General features: G+C 38.7%; 5 protein-coding genes across 5 annotated transcripts; 3 read left to right on the top strand and 2 right to left on the bottom strand.

The window, feature by feature from the left end:
• Positions 1-695: 695 nt before the first annotated feature.
• Positions 696-3252, bottom strand: LOC125478652 (NADH dehydrogenase [ubiquinone] iron-sulfur protein 5-B-like). Its single transcript, XM_048587044.1, has 2 exons — positions 2966-3252; positions 696-1013 (listed from the first exon to the last, which is right to left on the bottom strand). The coding sequence occupies exons 1-2, from the start codon at positions 3113-3115 to the stop codon at positions 912-914; spliced, it is 252 nt and encodes an 83-aa protein (XP_048443001.1). The 5' UTR covers positions 3116-3252; the 3' UTR covers positions 696-911.
• A 1221-nt stretch (positions 3253-4473) lies between these two features.
• LOC103928428 lies at positions 4474-6573 on the top strand. The gene is made up of 2 exons (XM_009337469.3): positions 4474-5269; positions 6173-6573. The coding sequence occupies exons 1-2, from the start codon at positions 4564-4566 to the stop codon at positions 6283-6285; spliced, it is 819 nt and encodes a 272-aa protein (XP_009335744.2). The 5' UTR covers positions 4474-4563; the 3' UTR covers positions 6286-6573.
• Positions 6574-11760: 5187 nt separating this feature from the next.
• LOC103928374 (mitochondrial zinc maintenance protein 1, mitochondrial-like) lies at positions 11761-12920 on the top strand. The gene is made up of 2 exons (XM_009337405.3): positions 11761-12085; positions 12528-12920. The coding sequence occupies exons 1-2, from the start codon at positions 11845-11847 to the stop codon at positions 12602-12604; spliced, it is 318 nt and encodes a 105-aa protein (XP_009335680.2). The 5' UTR covers positions 11761-11844; the 3' UTR covers positions 12605-12920.
• An 81-nt stretch (positions 12921-13001) lies between these two features.
• LOC125478579 (peter Pan-like protein) lies at positions 13002-15619 on the bottom strand. Its single transcript, XM_048586866.1, has 8 exons — positions 15481-15619; positions 15280-15359; positions 14972-15151; positions 14574-14804; positions 14283-14375; positions 14007-14194; positions 13360-13553; positions 13002-13258 (listed from the first exon to the last, which is right to left on the bottom strand). The coding sequence occupies exons 2-8, from the start codon at positions 15295-15297 to the stop codon at positions 13128-13130; spliced, it is 1035 nt and encodes a 344-aa protein (XP_048442823.1). The 5' UTR covers positions 15298-15359; positions 15481-15619; the 3' UTR covers positions 13002-13127.
• Positions 15620-16826: 1207 nt separating this feature from the next.
• LOC103928425 (pectinesterase inhibitor 6) lies at positions 16827-17907 on the top strand. Its single transcript, XM_048587008.1, has 2 exons — positions 16827-17338; positions 17459-17907. The coding sequence occupies exons 1-2, from the start codon at positions 17075-17077 to the stop codon at positions 17804-17806; spliced, it is 612 nt and encodes a 203-aa protein (XP_048442965.1). The 5' UTR covers positions 16827-17074; the 3' UTR covers positions 17807-17907.
• The last annotated feature ends 1853 nt before the right edge of the window (positions 17908-19760 follow it).

Raw genomic sequence — 19760 nt, 5'->3', positions numbered from 1 at the left:
ATCTGGACCGTTGAATCTCACGCGGGACCAAAGAGTGCACACCGCACTTGCGGACGTGGTGTAACGAATCTGATTACGAACTGCAGTGACTTGTCCTCGTCGTACTCGTAGGTTTGTGTTTCGAACTCAAACTATTCAAAACCAACGATGATGTTGCAAATATGAACTTACTCCAGCTAGAATAATGAACAAACTGCCGTTTAATCTTTTGAACTGTTATACGAGTTAAAATCAACACCTTAAATATTTTTTTAGTAAATTAATCCGAACTATTTAAAATTAGCCAATTAATACTACACCATCAGATTTGATGAAATTTCATCTACTTTTCCGTCAAATTCTGGCACGACTTTATTCTCAAGAGTGAATCATATGTTGATTACGTGTCAGTATCTGGCGAAAAAAAACGGATAAAAGAACACGGAGCAGAGTCATACAAGAAGTAACAATCACCCCTTCAAATGTAAGAGAAATATAACAAAATCCTACTCATTCCCTTCGTTTTGGACAACAAATTCCTTATTCATTGCCCCACAAGAAGTGACAGAAAGGACAGAACATGGTAGATAGACATTCGATGTATGGAGAATTCGACATCTAAAAAACCGAAGCATAGCTTTCAAAACCACACGAAGCAATTCATAAATTTCAGCCTGTAGGAATACTTCCGGAAAGAGAGAAAAATAAACAAAGAATTTGAAAAGGAATCGGGTTTATATTCCAAGTCATATTAGTCTAGAAAGGGCAGAAACACCAGTTTAAGTCACCAAGCAAATGAATGTCGAATCTGCAGCTACTAAAAGTAAAACTAAATTGACCATAATCAAGTAAAAGACCAGTCTCGGCAAAGATACAGCGTTCGTTCTCCACACATTTATTACTCCTTCAGTTCAAAAGATGGTCGATTTCTGCTATGGATGCTGATGCTTATGAACCTCTCCACCCTCCTTGGCCCGTGCAGCTGCCCTTATTTTACGCTGCTCCTCCTTGTAAATTCGATTCCTTCGTTGAAACTGCGATAATAGATACGCAATAAATTATGATGCAAACAAGACAAAAAACTTCTCTCTTTAAGAGAGAGGTAAATATTATTGTAGTAAATGTTCTCCTAAGACGAACCACATTACCAAGTTGCAAAGTCTCATATTTGTTGTTCAGCAAGTTCCAAAAAGTTATGACATGATTATGTATGTTCATACCCTGAGGTGAATGGCTCATGCGTGCAGTGAAATAAAGCCATTTTACAAGTTTATTACCTTGACTTGGGAACCTAATCATGAGAGGGATGAGAAAGCCATCTTGATTCCAAAGTTTACAAATCAGGGAAAACACTAAATAGCTTCACCTCACCCGACACTATATGATGACAATCATGTACTTTTTGACATTTTCTTCTCACCTTTGCTGATGAGCAAAACTTTGTAGAAGATTGTCTTGTTTGAACTATACATTATATTGCCAATTGTGTTACCAATTATGTTGTCAATTTGTTATTATGTTTAACCTCCTATTCTTAAATGCTACAGATAGTGTATAAAGTCATAGAACTCAACATTTAACATAAGGTTGAACCATTTTGTACTCGATGAAATCTAAAAATATAATGTGATTACAATAACAAACGGAATCAGCCATACACAACACATAAGTAAACCCAAGCAACTCCTATGTTTCTATCTCCCAAATATTTGATACATTTAACTTCATCTTTTTTCTCTTGAATTTTAGGAGATACATAGAACTGTATAGTGCACTCGGATTCAAGATTATTCCCAAGCGGTTCTACAGTTATATGTTACTACAAGGTGGAGAATAGAAAAATAAAAAACAACCTGAAAATGCATATGCAAGTCCGGAGAAAATGGAATAGAAAATGGAGGTGGCAAACTCGTTACTCGTGCAATGTAAGACCATTGGCACTTGATTTCATCCTCAAGCTAATTCATGGGTTATGACACTAGCTAATTTCACCATCGTGAGGCCTTTTTTCATGTAGATAATCCAGAATATGTTTACATATGTTTCACGTAGATACTACATCACCAGGATATACTGTTGATTTGATATTAGGTTAACGATCAAACTATGGATCATATCATATGGGGGACATGGACTACAAACCACACAGAGGAAACTGGAAAGCTAAGGTCCCGTTTGATTACCATTTAGTTTTAGTTCTAAGTTTTACATTACCTCCACCTTTATTCAGTTTTCCTCTCTCCCACATACTATACTAACAACGAAATGGTTATCAAAAGGGCCACAAGTAGTCAATATTAAAGGCTCTAATTGAAGATGAGCCATCATTCTATTACATAAAAATCATCCATGAAAATAACTAGTCAATCTCCCGAATCCCAACCAAAAGAAAAACTCGTTTAGCTTTGCAATTTTGACCTATTCATCAGTTAAATCTTTAAATGCCTAACAACAACAATGTCGCATGAAATATTTTGAAAAGCTATTATGCACAATGCACAAGCAACGCCATGCTTCAGTTCTGCATACTACTTTCTCTGTTTCTAGGAACGATTCTAATTTTACTAGTCCCCTTCCTTTCGAACCAGAAAAAAGGTATAGTTTTCCTTAATCTTCAAAACAACTATCCCTCTCAATCTTCGCAGTAGCCATGCCACTCAGGACACAAACACTTCAATCGCAATGCAGACTTCGAAGATGAATGATATGTAATAAGCGAAACCATAATCATAAAACCAATTTTTCAGAAAACCCTAAATTAGCTATCCAATGAAGACTTGGAATGCAGCTGTTAATCAAATCCTATGGCTTTAAACACCACATTATCTACAGCAAGCTAGAAACCCGCATCGACGGATCATTAAATCAATTGAGGAAAACCAGAGCTAGATTCACAAATAATTAACCAACAATAATACAACCGATCTGAGTAACATTAGAAATGAGATTAGCAAAAGCTAATTAATTGGAAGAGAAATTGACCGACCTCTTTGGAGTGGTGGAGGCACTCGAGGTAGTCTTCGCGGAGGAGGACGCAGTCCTTGGGCTCACGGCAGCGAGACATGCACTCACTGAAGTCCACCCAGAAATCGTAGCACCGCCCTTTGTTGCCGGTGATTCCCCACCCCGATGCCATTTCTTTCTCTCGCGCGGCGGATGATCGAGTCGAATCAGTTGTATCGACGGTCCGTGGAGGTCAAGAGTTATCCGCGATTGCGGTGGTTGGTTCGCTCTAGCTGCTGACTGTGGGCGGTATCAACGGTGTTGGTCTATCATGTAAACCGATGAAATTTTCGCCTGTGAAAATAGTCCTTAAAAAATAAAGAAATAAATTAGTTATTCAGTTGATCACGTCCGTCGATCTCGTATTATTTGTGTAAATGGACGGTCAAAAATGAGTCATTTTTTTGTTTGTCGTACTGAAATTGAATTTTGTTTCCTAATTTTTTTAGTAATTTGCTTTGTAAAATAATTGCATTTTTTTTAGGTTTTCTTGTAATTTTATCAACTTTAAAAATGAAAAAAAAGGATAACCAGTGGCAATCCATGGTTATCCATCCCTTCCGGGGCCGGAAAGACTTAATAGGCATTTCAGCCTGACTACAAGTTTGACTTCCACATTTTTGTAGATTTATTTAGTTTTTTTTTCCTTTGCAATTTGTTCTGCAATATAACAATTGGGATCAAACTCATGAGAGGCGAACATAATCGTAATCAATTAGCATATAATCAACTGGCACATCCATGTCTACCTAAACTACTCTAATCATGTATAAGAAAGCATATTAAAAGATGCAAAGAAATGTCGAACTTAATGATGCGAAATTTATATGAAAATTTTGTGCAATTTGATACTTACTATATATAACAATTATCCCGACGGTCAAATTAATCATTCGAAGTTAATCTTCTATTAGTCTCATTTCATTACCAAATCAATGTGTCTTCCTCGTATTTAAGAGCTCGTCAAGAGTTTTTGTTGTCTCATCAGTACGATAGGTTGTGTTACACTTCACGTGTTACTTTGCTCGTGGCCTTTTATTCACTTTCATTTTATAATTACAAGGTTGTCGATATGGAGACAAATGCTTATTTTCTCACAATGAGAGTACCAACTACATCATCGAGCTCAACTTTATGCCGACCAAAAAGCCGTGAAGCCGAAGCTACACCACTTCTACAACACCGCCTAACATCTAAATAGAACTTAGACGGCACTAAGTGAAAAATTTCAAAAAATTGCGTCGATATAAAGTGACGTACAAATGACATAATCGAACACCTCTAAGCAGTTTTTGGTATGAACAAAACAAAAAAAAAAAACAGAAAAAAAAAAAAACCAATAAAGACGCAATATCTCAACTTCTCAAGGCTGGGCAAGTGATCGATAAGTGTAAAGGTGCGCCGCGTTGTAACTTCATATATTCCCGCGCGTGGGAACAGAATATCCTTCACCAGAAAAATAAAATAAAATCATAGAATATTCATTTATTTCAAAAAAAAAAAAAAAAAAAAAAAAAACGAGCTCCAAATTCTCTGAGAAAATGCTGAAACTCTAAGTAAGCTGCTGAAATTCTCATCCCAATGTCACACAAATCCCTAGATTCACGGCGCACTTTCCAGCTCCATGGATGGAGACCTTTCCACCTGCAGCAGCAGCAGCAGACCTCCACGCCCACCTCCAAAACCCTAGACTCCTCCGATCCCAAATCCAATGGCCTCCTCGTCCACACCAAGCGTCCCTGTTTATCCAATCGAACGACTTCATTTTCTGTCGACGCCATCGACATGTCCCGGCTGACCCTGGTCGACGACGACAGGACGATCTCCGGCGGACACCATAATGGGACCGGGAGCTTTCGGTTCATCGCTAAGAAGCGGCGGCGTCGCGGGTCGAGGTCGGTTTCGGGGAGGAGTAGTGATCGGAGTGGGACCCGTAGGTGCTGCTCGGTTGGGGCTTCGGCTGCGTACGGGACGTGTTCAGATTTTCCGGTGGCGGTGGGGACGGACTCGAGTGGGGAGCTGTTTGGGAATGGGGATGCGAATTGGGCGTCGGATGTGAGCGAGGCGAGGAATTCGAGGAAGGAGAGAGATGGAGGTGGGGGGAGTGGAGAGAAGGAGAATGTGGGTGCTGGGTTTGGTCCCGTTGGGGGTTTTGATATACAGGGGAATGAGTCCGGGTACGGCAGTGAACCGGGTTATCGCGGGGACGCGGAGTTCGGGTATGGCGATGAGTTTGATGAGGAGGAGGAGGATACTCGGGTATTGTTTTGGGGCGATCAGTTTGGAGGTACATTTTGTCTAAAAACTGTTTAATTTGAAGCACAATGAAGCATTTCAGATTAGCATATATGGATTTGAGTACATTTCACTTGTGCAGCAGCTACAGTTTCGTTATAGGGTTTCGGGAAAGTTTCCGGATTTGCGAATTTTGTATATATAGCTTGAGTTCTCTGCATTGTGTTCTAGTTTTGATATTCAAGTTTGCCTGGTAGATAGAATCTGAACATAGACACTCGCGGAAATAAAAGTTTAGGGTGAGGGATGAGGGGCGAATTTGAAGGCTTAGCTTGGTGGCTCGCTCTAACGCTCATTTAGTAAACTAGAGGGATCTTAGTTGGAACTTTGAACATAAATGGAGTAGCATCACCAGTGTTGCATTTGAATATGTTAGGCAGTAATCAGAATGGGCACACCATGAAGTTGTTTCGGCATTACAAGTTTATAGATTAAGATAAGTTTGGACAAGCAAGGACATAGCTTTATAGTCAGGATTAAGTGAATATGACCGACCCCGACTTTCCTTTTTGGACTTTGGTCGTAGTTTTATAACACTAGAGTAAAATGATCTATCAGTATGTTTGCTTGCACTTGTTTAGTCGCTGTATGCCAGTGTGATAAAGAACAATATTGTGATACCCTCGGGTAGATGTTCGTGTTCCACTCTTGCTTTATCAGCTTATCAACGTAGGCAAATAGATGGATATAATAAAATAGTAAAAGGAGGAGCAAAAGAAGAAGAATACCATCAAGTAGTTTGGGAAATTGTAGAATCTTCTAATTTGCTTAGCTCTTTTTCTTGTGTTTGTTTTTATGTATGTATTCATGAGATTCTAACCTTAGGTTTTCCAAATTGTTTGATTCAACTGGATATATATATATATGTATATTGATGCGTCCCTTGTTGCTTCAGATGCTGATTCTCCGATGGAGACAGTGGGGGAGAATACATTTGTGGATCAAAAGTCCCATCACAGATGTCGGCGGAAGAAACATGATTGCAGAATGGTTGATGCATTAAGGTAGCCGAACTGGTTGGCGCATACAAAAGGCTTCTACATATCCTTTTTCTCGGTAAACAAAGTTCCTTTATATCACTTAGTCATCGGGTTTCTATTCGGAAGGATGGATGTTGGCCCCCTGATGAAATCTGTGTATGCTGTAATCACTGCTGTCCCACTTGTCGGGTCCATTTAGAGAGTGAGAGGTTTTGGTATGTATACGCAAAAGAATTCGGATTCATGCCACAATGTTGCATTCTAAAATCGTGTGTGGAGGAGTATGAACGTGCATTATGCTATTGTGTGTTGTTCATTCTGCCACTGATTCGAATTTCTATCGACTTTTCGGTTTATGTGGAGTCCTTATCGGCATAAAATGTGGGACTTGCTTATGCCATTAGACTCGCAAACGTCTGAATGCATGATGAATTCACAGGTAGGTTTTTGGTCAGTCAGTAGGGTTTTCAAAGGTTGGGTACCAGCTTGAAATCGACCTTGTACTTGGAGCAAGTCCAGCCCGTGCAGAATGGACTGGCACCAAGTGAAGAAAATGGCCTGGCATGCAGTGAATTTGCTCCAGCCCGCAAAAGTGACTGGCACCCAGCCCGTGCCAGTCAAGAGCCCAGCCCAAAATGGACAGACCCAGAGGCCGGTCCGTTTCTTGGCGCGTGCACAACACGCGCTCCGTCTCGCGAGTAGCCGACCGGGTCTGCAGGCGGTGGGGCCCGCATGTCGCGCAAGTGGACTCAGCCCTCCTCAGAGCCGTTGGATTTCCAACGGTAAAAAAAATTTATATTTCACTTTTAAATTGGACCGTCTGATCACAGATCAACGGTCCACATGTTTTTCACCAAAAATAAAAAAAAAAAAAAAAAAAAAAAAAAAAGGCCCAACGGTCAGAAATTTGACCGTTGGCCACGTGGCAGCGTGTTGGCTGTTGGATTTGATTATTTTTCAAATCCAACGGTCCAGATTAATTACAACATTAAAATTTATTAAAAATTAATTAAAAATTGTCAAATTTTTTTTAAAAAATACAGAAAATTTTTAAAAAATTAAATTTTTTTTTTTCTATAAATACCTAACCCTCATCTTCCACCTTACACCACATTTCAATATTTTCTACACTTTCTACATTTGAATATTTTGTACACTTTAAGAGAAAAAAATGACTTCGTGGAAGCTCAGTGAAGATGTTACGTTGTGTGAATGTTGGGTTCGCACTACTCATGACCCGATTACGGGTAATGAGATGGATAAGCGAGAAATGTGGAGTAAAATTACGAAATCGTTTTGCGATGTACATGGAAAAGATGTCAGATCTAGTCAAGGTCTTCAAGGTCGTTGGAAAAAACTCAACGCATCCTTTACTTGTTGGAAAAACGCCCTCTCTCATGCTTCTGGTAATCTGCGTAGTGGGACAAGTTTAGCGGATGAGGTAACAATATTTTTATTTATTTATATGCATTCCACCCACATCAATATTTTAATTTATTTAATTTCTTATGTAATTTTTATGTAATATGCATTTCACGCCCATCAATATTTTATGTAATTTCTTATGTAATTTATATGCATTCCACGTCCATCAATATTTTAATTTATTTATTTGTGTTACACCCGTATTTTTTAATACTATCTTATCCCACATTTTTATAGACACTACAAGCACAAGCATTCTACAATGCAAAGAACCATAACAAATCATTCAACAAATGGGAATGTTGGCAAATTGTCAAAGATTGCCCTAAATACAAAATTGTGGCAACCGGTCCAGAAGTTGTCATGCACGGTATGGGTCTACACAGTTCGCCAGAAGCAGACACAGCCGAACGAGAAGCCAACACATTTGAAGACACCGAAGGGACGCCTGAACTAGTGCCAGAGACCCAACCGACTCGTCAGTCCCTCAGGCCTCAAGGTAAAAAGGCATCAAAGAAAAAAGGTAGTTCTTCCAAAAATGACTACAGTAAATATATGGAGGAACTTACTCGTCAAGGTGAACTGAACATGGCATGGGAAAAGGAACGAGATGAGGAAAAAGCTACTGCTATGGCAGCAATAATAGCAGCTACTGAGGCTCGTGATGCAGCGGCTGAGAGACAAAGAGAAATAGTTAATCGAGAGAACGAGATGATTAGAGAAGCACTTCATCGAGAGAATGAGATGCTTAGAGAAGAAAGCATGACTCAAACAGATCGTGACACTATGAACAAGTCTCTAGTAGGACTGTCTCCGAATTCAAAATATTTTTGGACATCAGAAAAAAGAGATGTCGTGCGAAGGAGGCGTGCAAGAGATGCCGAAACAAGTCAAGGGGGTTCCAGCTACAGAAATCCTAGCAACCAAGATCCTAGCACCACATATCCTAACTCCACAGACTTTGTATAATTTCGCATTTATTTGTACTACTTTATTTAATTTCTAATTTCGTATTTATTTTTAGAACTTTATTTAATTTCTTATGTAATTTCGTATTTATTTTTAGAACTTTATTTAATTTCTTATTTACTTTTAGAACTTTATTTAATTTCTTATGTAATTTTTGTACTTTATTTAAATATTTGAATAAGATTACATAAACTCACCAAATAAACATTTAAAAAAAAAACACCAAATAAAATTACATAACCTCACCATTTAAACTTAAAAAAAAAAACAAACACACTAAATAAGATTACTTAAAAAACAATACACTTTATTCTTCAACCACAAGCCTTATTTTAATTATCTTCGCCTTCGTGCAATCTCCACTGATGGTCAATCAAGTCATTCTGGCGGGCTATGTGCCAGTATGGCTCTTGCAATGAAGTGTATCGTTGAACGATCAATTCATTGTAACGTCCATCTCGTTCCAACGGCTCGTGTTGCACGGGATCTTCGGTCCGGTCATGAGCATAGTAGATTTGTGTTCTTGAGTTGTTCATCGGATCCAGCTCGTATTCATCGACGACATCATAATCATACTCATCTTCAACAATCATGTTGTGGAGAATAATACACGTCATCATGATGGATCGAAGAGCCTCGACATCAAACATTCTAGCTGCAGGCCTGACAATGGCCCAACGAGCTTGCAGGATACCAAAACAACGCTCGACATCCTTCCTACACCCTTTTTGACACTTTGCGAAGTGTTTATCTTTTTCACTCTGCGGGTGTGGCACTGTTTTGACAAATGTTGACCACCTTGGGTAAATACCATCTGCAAGGTAGTATGGTCCCTTGTATTTATTACCATTAACCCAATATGTGCATCTCGGCCCACGCCCTTGTAGCAGTTCGTCAAACACTGGAGATTGGGCAAGGACATTTAGGTCATTCTGAGCTCCTGGAACACCAAAAAAAGCATGTCAAATCCATGTATCAAAAGAAGCCACCGCTTCCAGAATGATGCTTTTGGCTCCTTTTCTGTCGCCATAAGCTCCTTGCCATGCACTTGGACAGTTTTTCCATGTCCAGTGCATGCAGTCGATGCTTCCAATCATGCCAAGGAAGCCTCGCATCTCACCCTTCCTCAGAAGCCTTCGCATGTCCCTTGTCGTGGGTTGCCGAAGGTACTCATTGGTGTAGAGGGATTCAATTGCAGAGCAAAACCGCATCAGGGACTCCAGAACTGTTGTTTTTCCCATCCTTGCGATCTCATCCACTTGATCTGCAGATGCTCCATATGCAAGCATTCGCAAGGCAGCCATAATTTTTTGCTCAGGAAGAAGACCTAGAACATGAAAAGCATCCTCTTTTTGCACAAAATATGGATCATGGTTGCAAACATCACTCATGATTTTAGCGAACAAACTTCGTTGCATTCTAAAACGACGTCTAAAAATATGATCACGGAAAACGTTGTTGGGAATAAAATAATCTTCCAAGAGATCTTTACCTCATCTTTCCCTTCTTCTATCGATGTTTGCCGCACGTCCGGGTTTGGCTATCTGACCCATAGCTTCCATGATACGGCGGGAATGTGAGGCCCTCCGCCTTCTATGGTGATCATCCTCATCCTCCTCCATTGCGAAGGCCTCATCTCCACCTCTACCTTGGTCAAGATTGACCAATTTTTCCTGTTGTGCCAACAACCTTTTCTGCTACTCTTGCAATTGTTTATACGCTATCCTTGAAGAAGACATTGTAAGAACTCAAGATTTGAAAACGATAAAGAAGAATTCTGAGCTAAAAAAAAAGATTGAGTTTAGTGTGAGGATGGATGTAGGGATGTAGGGTTTATATGGACAAAAAAGAAGAATATGAGGTTTTGGACAATGCCACGTGGTACTACGTGATTGGTTGAAAATCTTAGCGGAAATCTATTCAAAAAATAGTACGTTCGGATAATGACACGTGGCGTGACGAGATTGGTTAAAAATCTTATCGAAATCTTGCCTAAATTATTGTAAACAGGAAGTGACACGTGGGTTGTCGGGATTGGTTGAAAATCTTAGCGGAAATCTATTCAAAAAATAGTACGTTCGTATAATGACACGTGGGTTGTCGGGATTGGTTGAAAATCTTAGCGGAAATCTATTCAAAAAATAGTACGTTCGGATAATGACACGTGGCGTGACGAGATTGGTTAAAAATCTTATCGAAATCTTGCCTAAATTATTGTAAACAGGAAGTGACACGTGGGTTGTCGGGATTGGTTGAAAATCTTAGCGGAAATCTATTAAAAAAGTAGTATGTTCGGATAATGACACGTGGCGTAACGAGATTGGTTAAAAATCCTATCCGAAATTAAAACTATTTTTTTTTTATTTTATAAAAAAATTATTTAATATTTTAAATGGACTGGGTGCCAGCGCATTTTGTAGGGGTAGAGATCGTTTGTGCCAGCGCATTTTTTAGACTAGGTGCCAGCACATTTTTTTTGGAGTGGAGATACTTTGGCCTATTACTGTTCATTGGGTCTATTACTGTTCAATTAAGTGGATAAATGCGCTGGGTGCTGGCGCAAAGTGGATAGGGGTGGAGTTGCTCTTATATATTTCCACATAACCCAATAGACTATGGGGTCAATTCGTGAATATGAAGAAAATATGATGTCGTTTCTACTTCTGTATATGCACATGTGATTCGGGTCATTTTGTTCTAACTTTTTTCACCCTTCCTCTCAAAAATAAAGAAATAATTCTGCAAATTCTAAGAGTTGGTCAAGTGGAAAGCGAGCAAGGGTTTCAAACTCGCAATGCGAGTCGAAACTCTCACGGATGCATTTTTCGGAGTCATTAGCTTTGTTTTGGTGTACCCATTTAGTCCAAAAGCCAAATCTATCATACCACCTAATGTAGTTCCAAGAATCCACATAAAAAAGAATTAGTCTTTCATCAATGTGCAGCGAGATACTTTTTATATTTAAAAATAAAATATAAAATAAAAAATGGACCTTGCATGCTAACACTTGCTGCCCGGCCCAAAAGAGAAACAGCTTCACTGAAATAGCCCATTATATTTAATTAATTTTGGGAATGAAATAAAGGTTAAAAAAATGACGAAACAACGTCGTCGTAGGAGCAAGTACGAAATAGTAAAAGACGGCCTGAAGGTAGAGAGAGAGAGGACTGAGGGGCGGAGCTGTTAGTCTGAGATGGCGAGAGTAGAAGTACTGAGCGCGTACAGAGCGGTGCTACGAGCGACGCGGAAGTCGTTCGCCGGAGACACGCCGATGCTGAAGGGTGCGGCGGCGGAGGTTCGCAAGAAGTTCGAAGAGAATAGGCACGTGACGTCAGAGGCGGAGATCCAGAGTCTCCTGGAACAGGCACGTGAGGCCTCCCGTTTCATCAGCGAAATGATCGTCCAGGCCAAGCTCAATCCCCGCGGCGGTTATGGTAAATTTTCAATTCCAAATAATCTCTCTCGTAAATCCCTTACATTGTTGCAGTAGTAGCAAGCGTGTGTTCCTAATGAAACGACGGCGTTGTGAATGCCTTGGGTGTGTTTGTTAAAATGCTTGTGTGGGTTGCTTTTGTGTACATTTTCTGTTAGATTTCAGTGATTGGTTTTTCTTATCGTGCCGAAATTCGAAATCTGATATGGTAAGCTCCAATGAAATGGCAATAGTAATTTAGCATAAGGAATCATTGAGGAGAGAAATGTTGCTACACCGGATGTCATTACAGTGGTGTTTCAGATCGCGTGTTTGACTTGAGATACCGCAACAGTGACCGGGAAGTTGAGATTGATGAGAGTTGCATATGATATATTTGCTTCTGTCATGAGCAGAATTCCAAAGAGGTTTGTTTACCGTTCGAACTCTGATTGGTTTTGCAGAAGTGAAGCCGGAAAAAGATCATGCCGGGGCAACACTTGAGGTTCCTTCCGAAGAGCTTCTTCGCACCAAATCTTGACTCGAGGAGAGGCATTTGCAAAGGTATGGCGGCACGCTCACTGCTTTTTTGAGGGTTGGGGGGTTTTTCTCCATTCGATTGTCTACCAAGCTTTCAAGAATTAGTAGGAAGTTGAACCATTTGTTGATGAACAAGTTGTTCTATTTTGATTAGTAAATGTAATATGATTTTGGATGCATAATTTCTGAATGGCGACACGAGAAGAATGCACAAATAGAACTGTAATAAACTTTCTATCGTCGGTTTAGTGTCCACTCAGTTTTACAATTTATTAAATTTGTAACCAGTACTATTTATGCACGGTTTTTGGTTTTCATCCTTGCCAATTCATCAAATGAGTTGAGCCAATTAAACAGATTACATTGCAATTGCAAATGAAAGAAGTAATATGAAGTGATTGGTTCCTTAAAACATATGTATTGATGGGTGCATCAAAATTTCTGTCTTTAAATAGACTGCAAACACTCAAATTGTTGATGCTGGCATATCAAATTACAAAAGGGAAAGACACCTTCGGAAGTTGCTAGTCTTCGTCAATATCTTTACCATCTTCTTCTTCATCATTTTCCTCATCTTCGTCATCAATTTCTTCATCTTCGTCATCGTTTTCCTCATCTTCATGGTTGTCTTCCTTTTTCTTCCCATCGCCATTTCCTAATCAAAGATAAGGATATGTAATCTTCTCTTAATCATGTCATAGTGCAGACTCTTATCAAAATCACTAGAAATGGTAAGACAGAACAAGATTAACGTACCGTATTCACTGAAGATGACTCCACCGGAGCACAATCCTTCCTCAATCTTCATGAGTTGAAGAGTCATTCTGGGTCCTATCTCTTGAAGCTTGACAGCACTTTTTGAGGAAGCCCGATTAACCCTACCTAGATCATTAGCCAAAGTCACAGTCGCTGCCTCATCATCTGCTTCACTTTCTGATCCGTAACCAGCCCTTCGGAATAAGATAAAAGATCGAGTTTAGTCCACTTTCAAAATGCAAAACACACAACCGTCTTATCTTTTCCTCTATTGTACTTCATTATGGTCTTTTTCCCGTAAAAAAACCTTGAGGAATCGAATTAAATTCACGCGTGATGTATCAAGTATATGACTGAAGGAAACAATCCAATTGCAAAATCAAATAACATAAATTTGAAGGCAGATAAGATCATAAGCATTCTTTAACAAATGCGCTCAAAACATTTCCAACTATCAACTCTAGTAATCTACTCGTGTTTCCCCAACTCGGTCCACAATGAAAAATTGGCACGCCTCAATGACTTTTTATAAAATTAAATTGAAAACGCAAGTTCTAATTTCCATTTCCAAGCTGATTTAAACTGCTTCAAACCCAATAATGGAAAATGAAATAACTAAACAATAGGAGGGGATAAAGAAGCCTTACTTCGTGACAAAGTCACTCACGTCTTGAAGATTTCTCAGATCAGGGACTTGATGGTTCTGAACAAATCTTCTTAATCTCTGGGAGACACCCACAGGCTGTAATCTTATGGAGTAATGCCGAAAATCAATCAGTTTTGTGTCCTTGTTGTAATTAAGCAACACTATTCTTTGGCATGAAGAAAGTTTCACCTGAATCATTTACAGCAAAACCGCAGTCAGCGGGGAACATAAATCCTTTTTAATATGATAACTGGTTGATATCATTTCATCAACTTACAGTGTTAACATCAATGGCTGGAAAGATGTTCTGAAACAGTATGGTTGTGAGCTTCAAATGTTGCTCTCCAGTCCCAAAACCAGAAAGAACAATCTACGAAATAAAAACCACCGTTCATTAGAACCCATTTCATGATAATCTGTTCATGAAACTTTAAACAAGCTGAATTTGCCTAAGTCGATTGCAACTGATTAATTATGCATCAACTCAATTTCCATTTGAGAATGAAAGAGAGAGAGGGCATTTAAATCTACTTTTCTCTTGTGTATTGTGATAGAGATATAAGATTACCAAAGGGGCATTCTTAAAAAGATCTGCTGGGCATCGAGGACGCTTTTGAGACCGCGCAATATCTACTGCCAAAGAGTACTCCTGTATCTTAAATGTAAGCGTTGGGCCTTGAGGCGTCCTCGCAACCCTAAGGTATGGAGCAGTTGGAGTTTTCGACAACATGAGGAAGTGTGTAACCCCCATAGGCCCGGCCACATTCAAAAAGTCTCTAAGATTATTCCGCCTCTTCTCCTGCATAAAAAAACATTGCAGAAAAAGCTCAACTCTTTACTCGAGGTTTTCACTCCAGAATAAATCGGCGACTGAATCAATCAGAACTGAAACAAATCAAAGATTATAGCACAAATCGAAGATTATAGCACATATAGAACCAATTGACCGGCCGAATATTCGCATACCTTAAGCTTAAGGGCAGTGTAGGGAAGCATCAGCTTCCTCAAATCAGCTTGAAGTTGCCTCAGAGGACCAGGCAACTTGCATCTGGAAAACACAAAGCTCCTTGGGATTTTATCCCCTGTGACATGGTCCACATTAGCCTGCTTCTTCAACGAAACCGGTTTCACAAACACCTTCTTCTTCTGTTTTCAAATTTTCCAAACACAACAATCAACTACGTTTCCGATAAAATTAACAACAACAACAAAAGAACCTTTCTTTGATTCAATTTTCTCGGCAACCAAACAGAACCCAAAAATTTTAAGCTTACATTTTTGAACCGAGCCATGTATTCCAAAAATATTGAGTTTCTGTGCTTGCAATTTCAGCTTCGTAGCTTCGTGTTTAATACTGCAAAAAATATTTTTTATAAAATTACACGCATTTAGCATACAGATAGATTGAATTTATGCTAGGGAATCGTCAGATAATTAAAAAAATAAATATTAATTAAAAGTTAAAAAAAAATTACCTTTGTGCGTTTAGGGTTTTGGGGGAGCTCTCTGTGCGAAGTTTTAGACGAAGGAAGGTGATAACTGAGGAGAAACAGCGAAGAAGAGGACGCGCGAGGCAAATTAGGTTGTTTATTAGGCGCATCTGGACCGTTGAATCGTACTAAGGAAATGAAGAAGGGACGACGTCGTTTGGGCAACTGATTGTTGGGCTTATTTTAGAGAACTTTAACGAAAAACTCTCGGTACTGTTCATTTTAACGAAAAACCACATTTTTACACAAAAAAATCAATCCTGATACTATTCAATTTACCTTTTATTTTGTTCTTATAGTTAAAACTCAATGTTTTCAAACTCTTTTCATTAGTTTTTCTCTTATTTATTTTATGGTGCTCTTTGCCTGAGTCCGGTTGGCGTTGGGCTTGGTTCGGCTGGTTCAGCCTCCTTTGTGGGCAACCCAAGTTTGGTCCAATCAAAAGTAATGAGGTTTGTTTTCGGAAAATACTTGAGTTCTGACTAGTCAGTACTATGTATTTATTATTCTATCATTGGTCTTAAATCACTATGATTGGCCATTCTGTTTTGTGATACAACGATCTTTACAGTAATGGGCAGGGGAAAAAATTTGTTACGAACTCATTATTCATGAAAAGAATTGTTATTGACACTACAAAAATCTCATTCTACACTCCAAACTTTCTATATTTAGAAAGGAAAATACATTTGTGAGGAGTGTAAAATGAGATTTTTAGAGTGCCAATAACACTTCCCTTCATGAAATTCAAACTTAAGACATTTCACTTACAAGTAATAAGAATATCACTAGACCATAATATTAAATGACTTAGTTTTGATATTATTACATATACAATCGATGTGGCATAATATGACATCATGTTGTTGCCCGAGCTTGGTCCAATCAAAAGTGTTGTGATTTGTCCCGTAACGAAACGATATTATTTATATGAGATACGTTTAAATATGATGATAAAAAACGTATAACATGAGTGCATTGGTAACACAGCATAGCAATTCGATAGTTCAACCCAAAATTACTCAACTATATAAGATGGGAAAAGATAGTTTATACTAGTTGCCAATAAGGAAAACTAAATAAAAAAGAGATGTTCGTGACAGAACAAGGGTACAAAACATTTATCATGAAAGATCCAAAATTAATTTATTCACGAGAAATGTCGGTAATCTTACATATTGGCGTGAACTGGACAAAAAAGGATTTGTGGCCTGCAGCCCCTTCACATGTTTTTCACCACTTTTCAACCTAAAATTTCTGCTCATCAGTCATATCCCTCTCTTTCCAGCTTCATCTTTTGTATCACTCACCAGCCTCTCGCCTATGAAAAAAAGTTCCCACCCTCTAGGACCCTTTATAATAAGCTTATTAACCCTCTCATATTTCATCATCTTTCTCCGATTTAACGCTCTTATGCTCTGCATTATGATTTATATGGGGTGACGGAGGAATCGTACCATTTGAGCCTTTTGTTACTTGTTTTTCCTAGATTTCCAGAGAAATCTGCAACCAATACGATTTTCTTCCTAGTTCTCTCTTTTGAAAAGCAAAGCGTTGAAAATTCTTTTTCCTTTCCGCAATGAAAATGGCATCTTGTAACAGTTATATTTTCGTGTCGCTCATTTTTCATGTAATATGGCTGATTTGTTCAACCCAATTATTGGCATCTGGAAAGGGGGACAAAAATTATGTCCAAGAGGCCTGCAGTGTGACCAGGTATCGGGATGTTTGCATCCACTCGCTCGCACCGTTTTCGAGCTCAGCCAAGAACAGCCCCAGCAGGTGGGCACGAGCCGGGGTTTCAGTTTCGTTGAGCGAGGCCGAGAGTGCCACTCGGTACTTGGTAATGTTGCCTTTTATCATAAACGATCGCTGTGGTATTAGTAGTAGAACAATTCACCTATATATTTGTATTTTATTTTGTACAGTTTCCGACATGTAGATTTGTTACATTCTTCAACAGGTAACTCTGAAAACGCACGGGGGTGGTTTGAACGGGAGAAACACAGTTGCTTTGTCCGACTGCATTGAGTGCTTTCAGAATGCGATCGACGAGCTTCACAAATCACTCGGTGTTTTGAGGACGCTGACTAAGATGACATTCGACACGAAAATGGCGGACCTGAATACCTGGCTCAGTGCTGCCCTAACTGATGGAGATACTTGCTTGGATGGCTTTGAGGGCCAGAAAGGAAAACCAGTCAAATTGCTACAAGACAGGGTTTTAAAAGTTACCTATATCACCAGTAATGCACTGGCCCTTGTTAACAAACTTGCAACTACTGACTTGGGAAGCCTTCCTAATTTGTAGGAAGATAACATTATCAATAATGTTATTCTTACCATATTTTTGTACCACAATTCTATATCACCGTAGATGACATCTGATATAGACAGTCATATCATCTTAATTAATTACCATTTAATTTCACAATGTTAATAAATAATTAATAAAAAAGATTGTTAATTAAATGATGATTGTGATATACGAAGAGCCTCATTCTTCCACCTAAGATTATTTAAGTGTTTTAATTAATAAAAAGATTGAAATTAAATGATGTAGCTTGTCCAACTCATCTGCCACCTAAGATGGTAAAGAAATGTGGTATAAAATTATGGTAAGAATATCATTACTCTAAGACTATGACTGTATATGTTGTGTTTAATTAACATGTGATTGGGTGATGGGCATGGGCGGATTCATAGAGCGGCTTGTGGTCTGGGAAAAACGCCTATGGAAGTCCTTCTAGGACCCTACAAATGCTAGGTAAGGGAGGACCGTTATATTCCTAAGGTTCTACAGTCTAAGCAATTTTATTTTGTATTGTTAAACGCCATATGGTTATAAATTTATAGTCTAAGCAATTTCATTCAAGGAGGGTGAATGAGTTGCAGGCTTGCAGCAGACTTCTCATGAGGAAGAAGACCCATATAAAACCCTCTCTATTCCTTTGAACGTCCTCGTTCTTGCTTTGTCATATTAATTTTTAATGAAACGATACAATTTTTTGTGTAGGGGACATATATAAAAAAGCTATCAATGAGTCATAAATTGAGGGAACATATTTTTTTTATATACATAAATGACTTTGCTAGAAAAGATGCATACAGCTTAGACTTTGTAAATAGTAATATTATTTTCGAATCTTTTACATTGGAACCTGCAACCAAAAATTCTGAATCCGCCAGGTTTAAGGGTTTTTCACAATCTGACTATATATTATGAAGTAAATATGTGATTGTTTATTGTTTGTAACGAACAACATTAGGTTACTAGCAAATTCAATTAAACAAATTGCGCTTGGTATAATTGGATGGTTTCATATTTGTAATAGTACACTTGCATGCACATTCATGACTTGGTGTACAAGTAACATAATAAGCTTTTACAAGAAACCCAAGCCCACAGGACGTACAACCAAACCTAGCCAATACGTAGAAGAACTCTAACAGTTCAACTTAACCACCTTCTAACATATACTCGATATCGTGGCAATGTAGGAAGCCGTCGTCTTGGATTCTTGGGAACAATCACAAGTTCAGCCGGCCTATATTTAAACGAGAATGTCGCGCCATCCAACATTTAGCTATAGAGTTTTTATCGCAAAATGTCTCGATGCAATCACTAATTACCTTCATGACTTCTAAAGACTGATCAACAACCTTGATAAGGACTCACATAACCTTAACACTCATGATAAACTGCAATTTAACCATAGTTAACGCAGGAGGTGGAGCTGGGATCAACAACCATGCACACCTGTGGTTGCAAAAGAGAACCATAATGAATTCGAAATTCGACCAGTTTGATGTTTGTTGTTGCAGGTATTTATTTTCTTCTTCATGTTTGCAGTGGTTGTAGGATTCAGTGTCGTTATGTCACCACTTGTAATACTGTTTTTTTAAATTAGCAAGCAATTATTGAAGTCGTTGCCATTATTAATACGTAACATGGAGGGCGACAAATGAAGACGGACTTGGTATAATAATACAAAGATTTCTCAGCTTCAATCGATTCTCAAATTTGGTGTTTCCATCATTCTTCATGACATTATCGGAGCTTCGTTTGAACTGCCTTGTCTTGTACATATTAAGGGTTCTTCTAATAACTACTTTGTTTTTCGATTTTACTTTTAGTGCTAGTGATTGAGAAAAAGAGGGATAAAGAATGATGACGATGAGAGATTCTTAAGTGTCCTGAAAACACGGCCTAGTACACTGTACATCGAATATCATAATACAAGTGGTTAGATACTTAAAAATGG

The sequence above is a fragment of a genome, unplaced genomic scaffold, assembly GCF_019419815.1.
Source record: "Pyrus x bretschneideri cultivar Hongxiangsu unplaced genomic scaffold, Pyrus_bretschneideri_v1 Contig25, whole genome shotgun sequence".
Lineage (NCBI taxonomy): Eukaryota > Viridiplantae > Streptophyta > Magnoliopsida > Rosales > Rosaceae > Pyrus > Pyrus x bretschneideri.
This window is presented reverse-complemented; position numbering and strand designations above follow the sequence as displayed.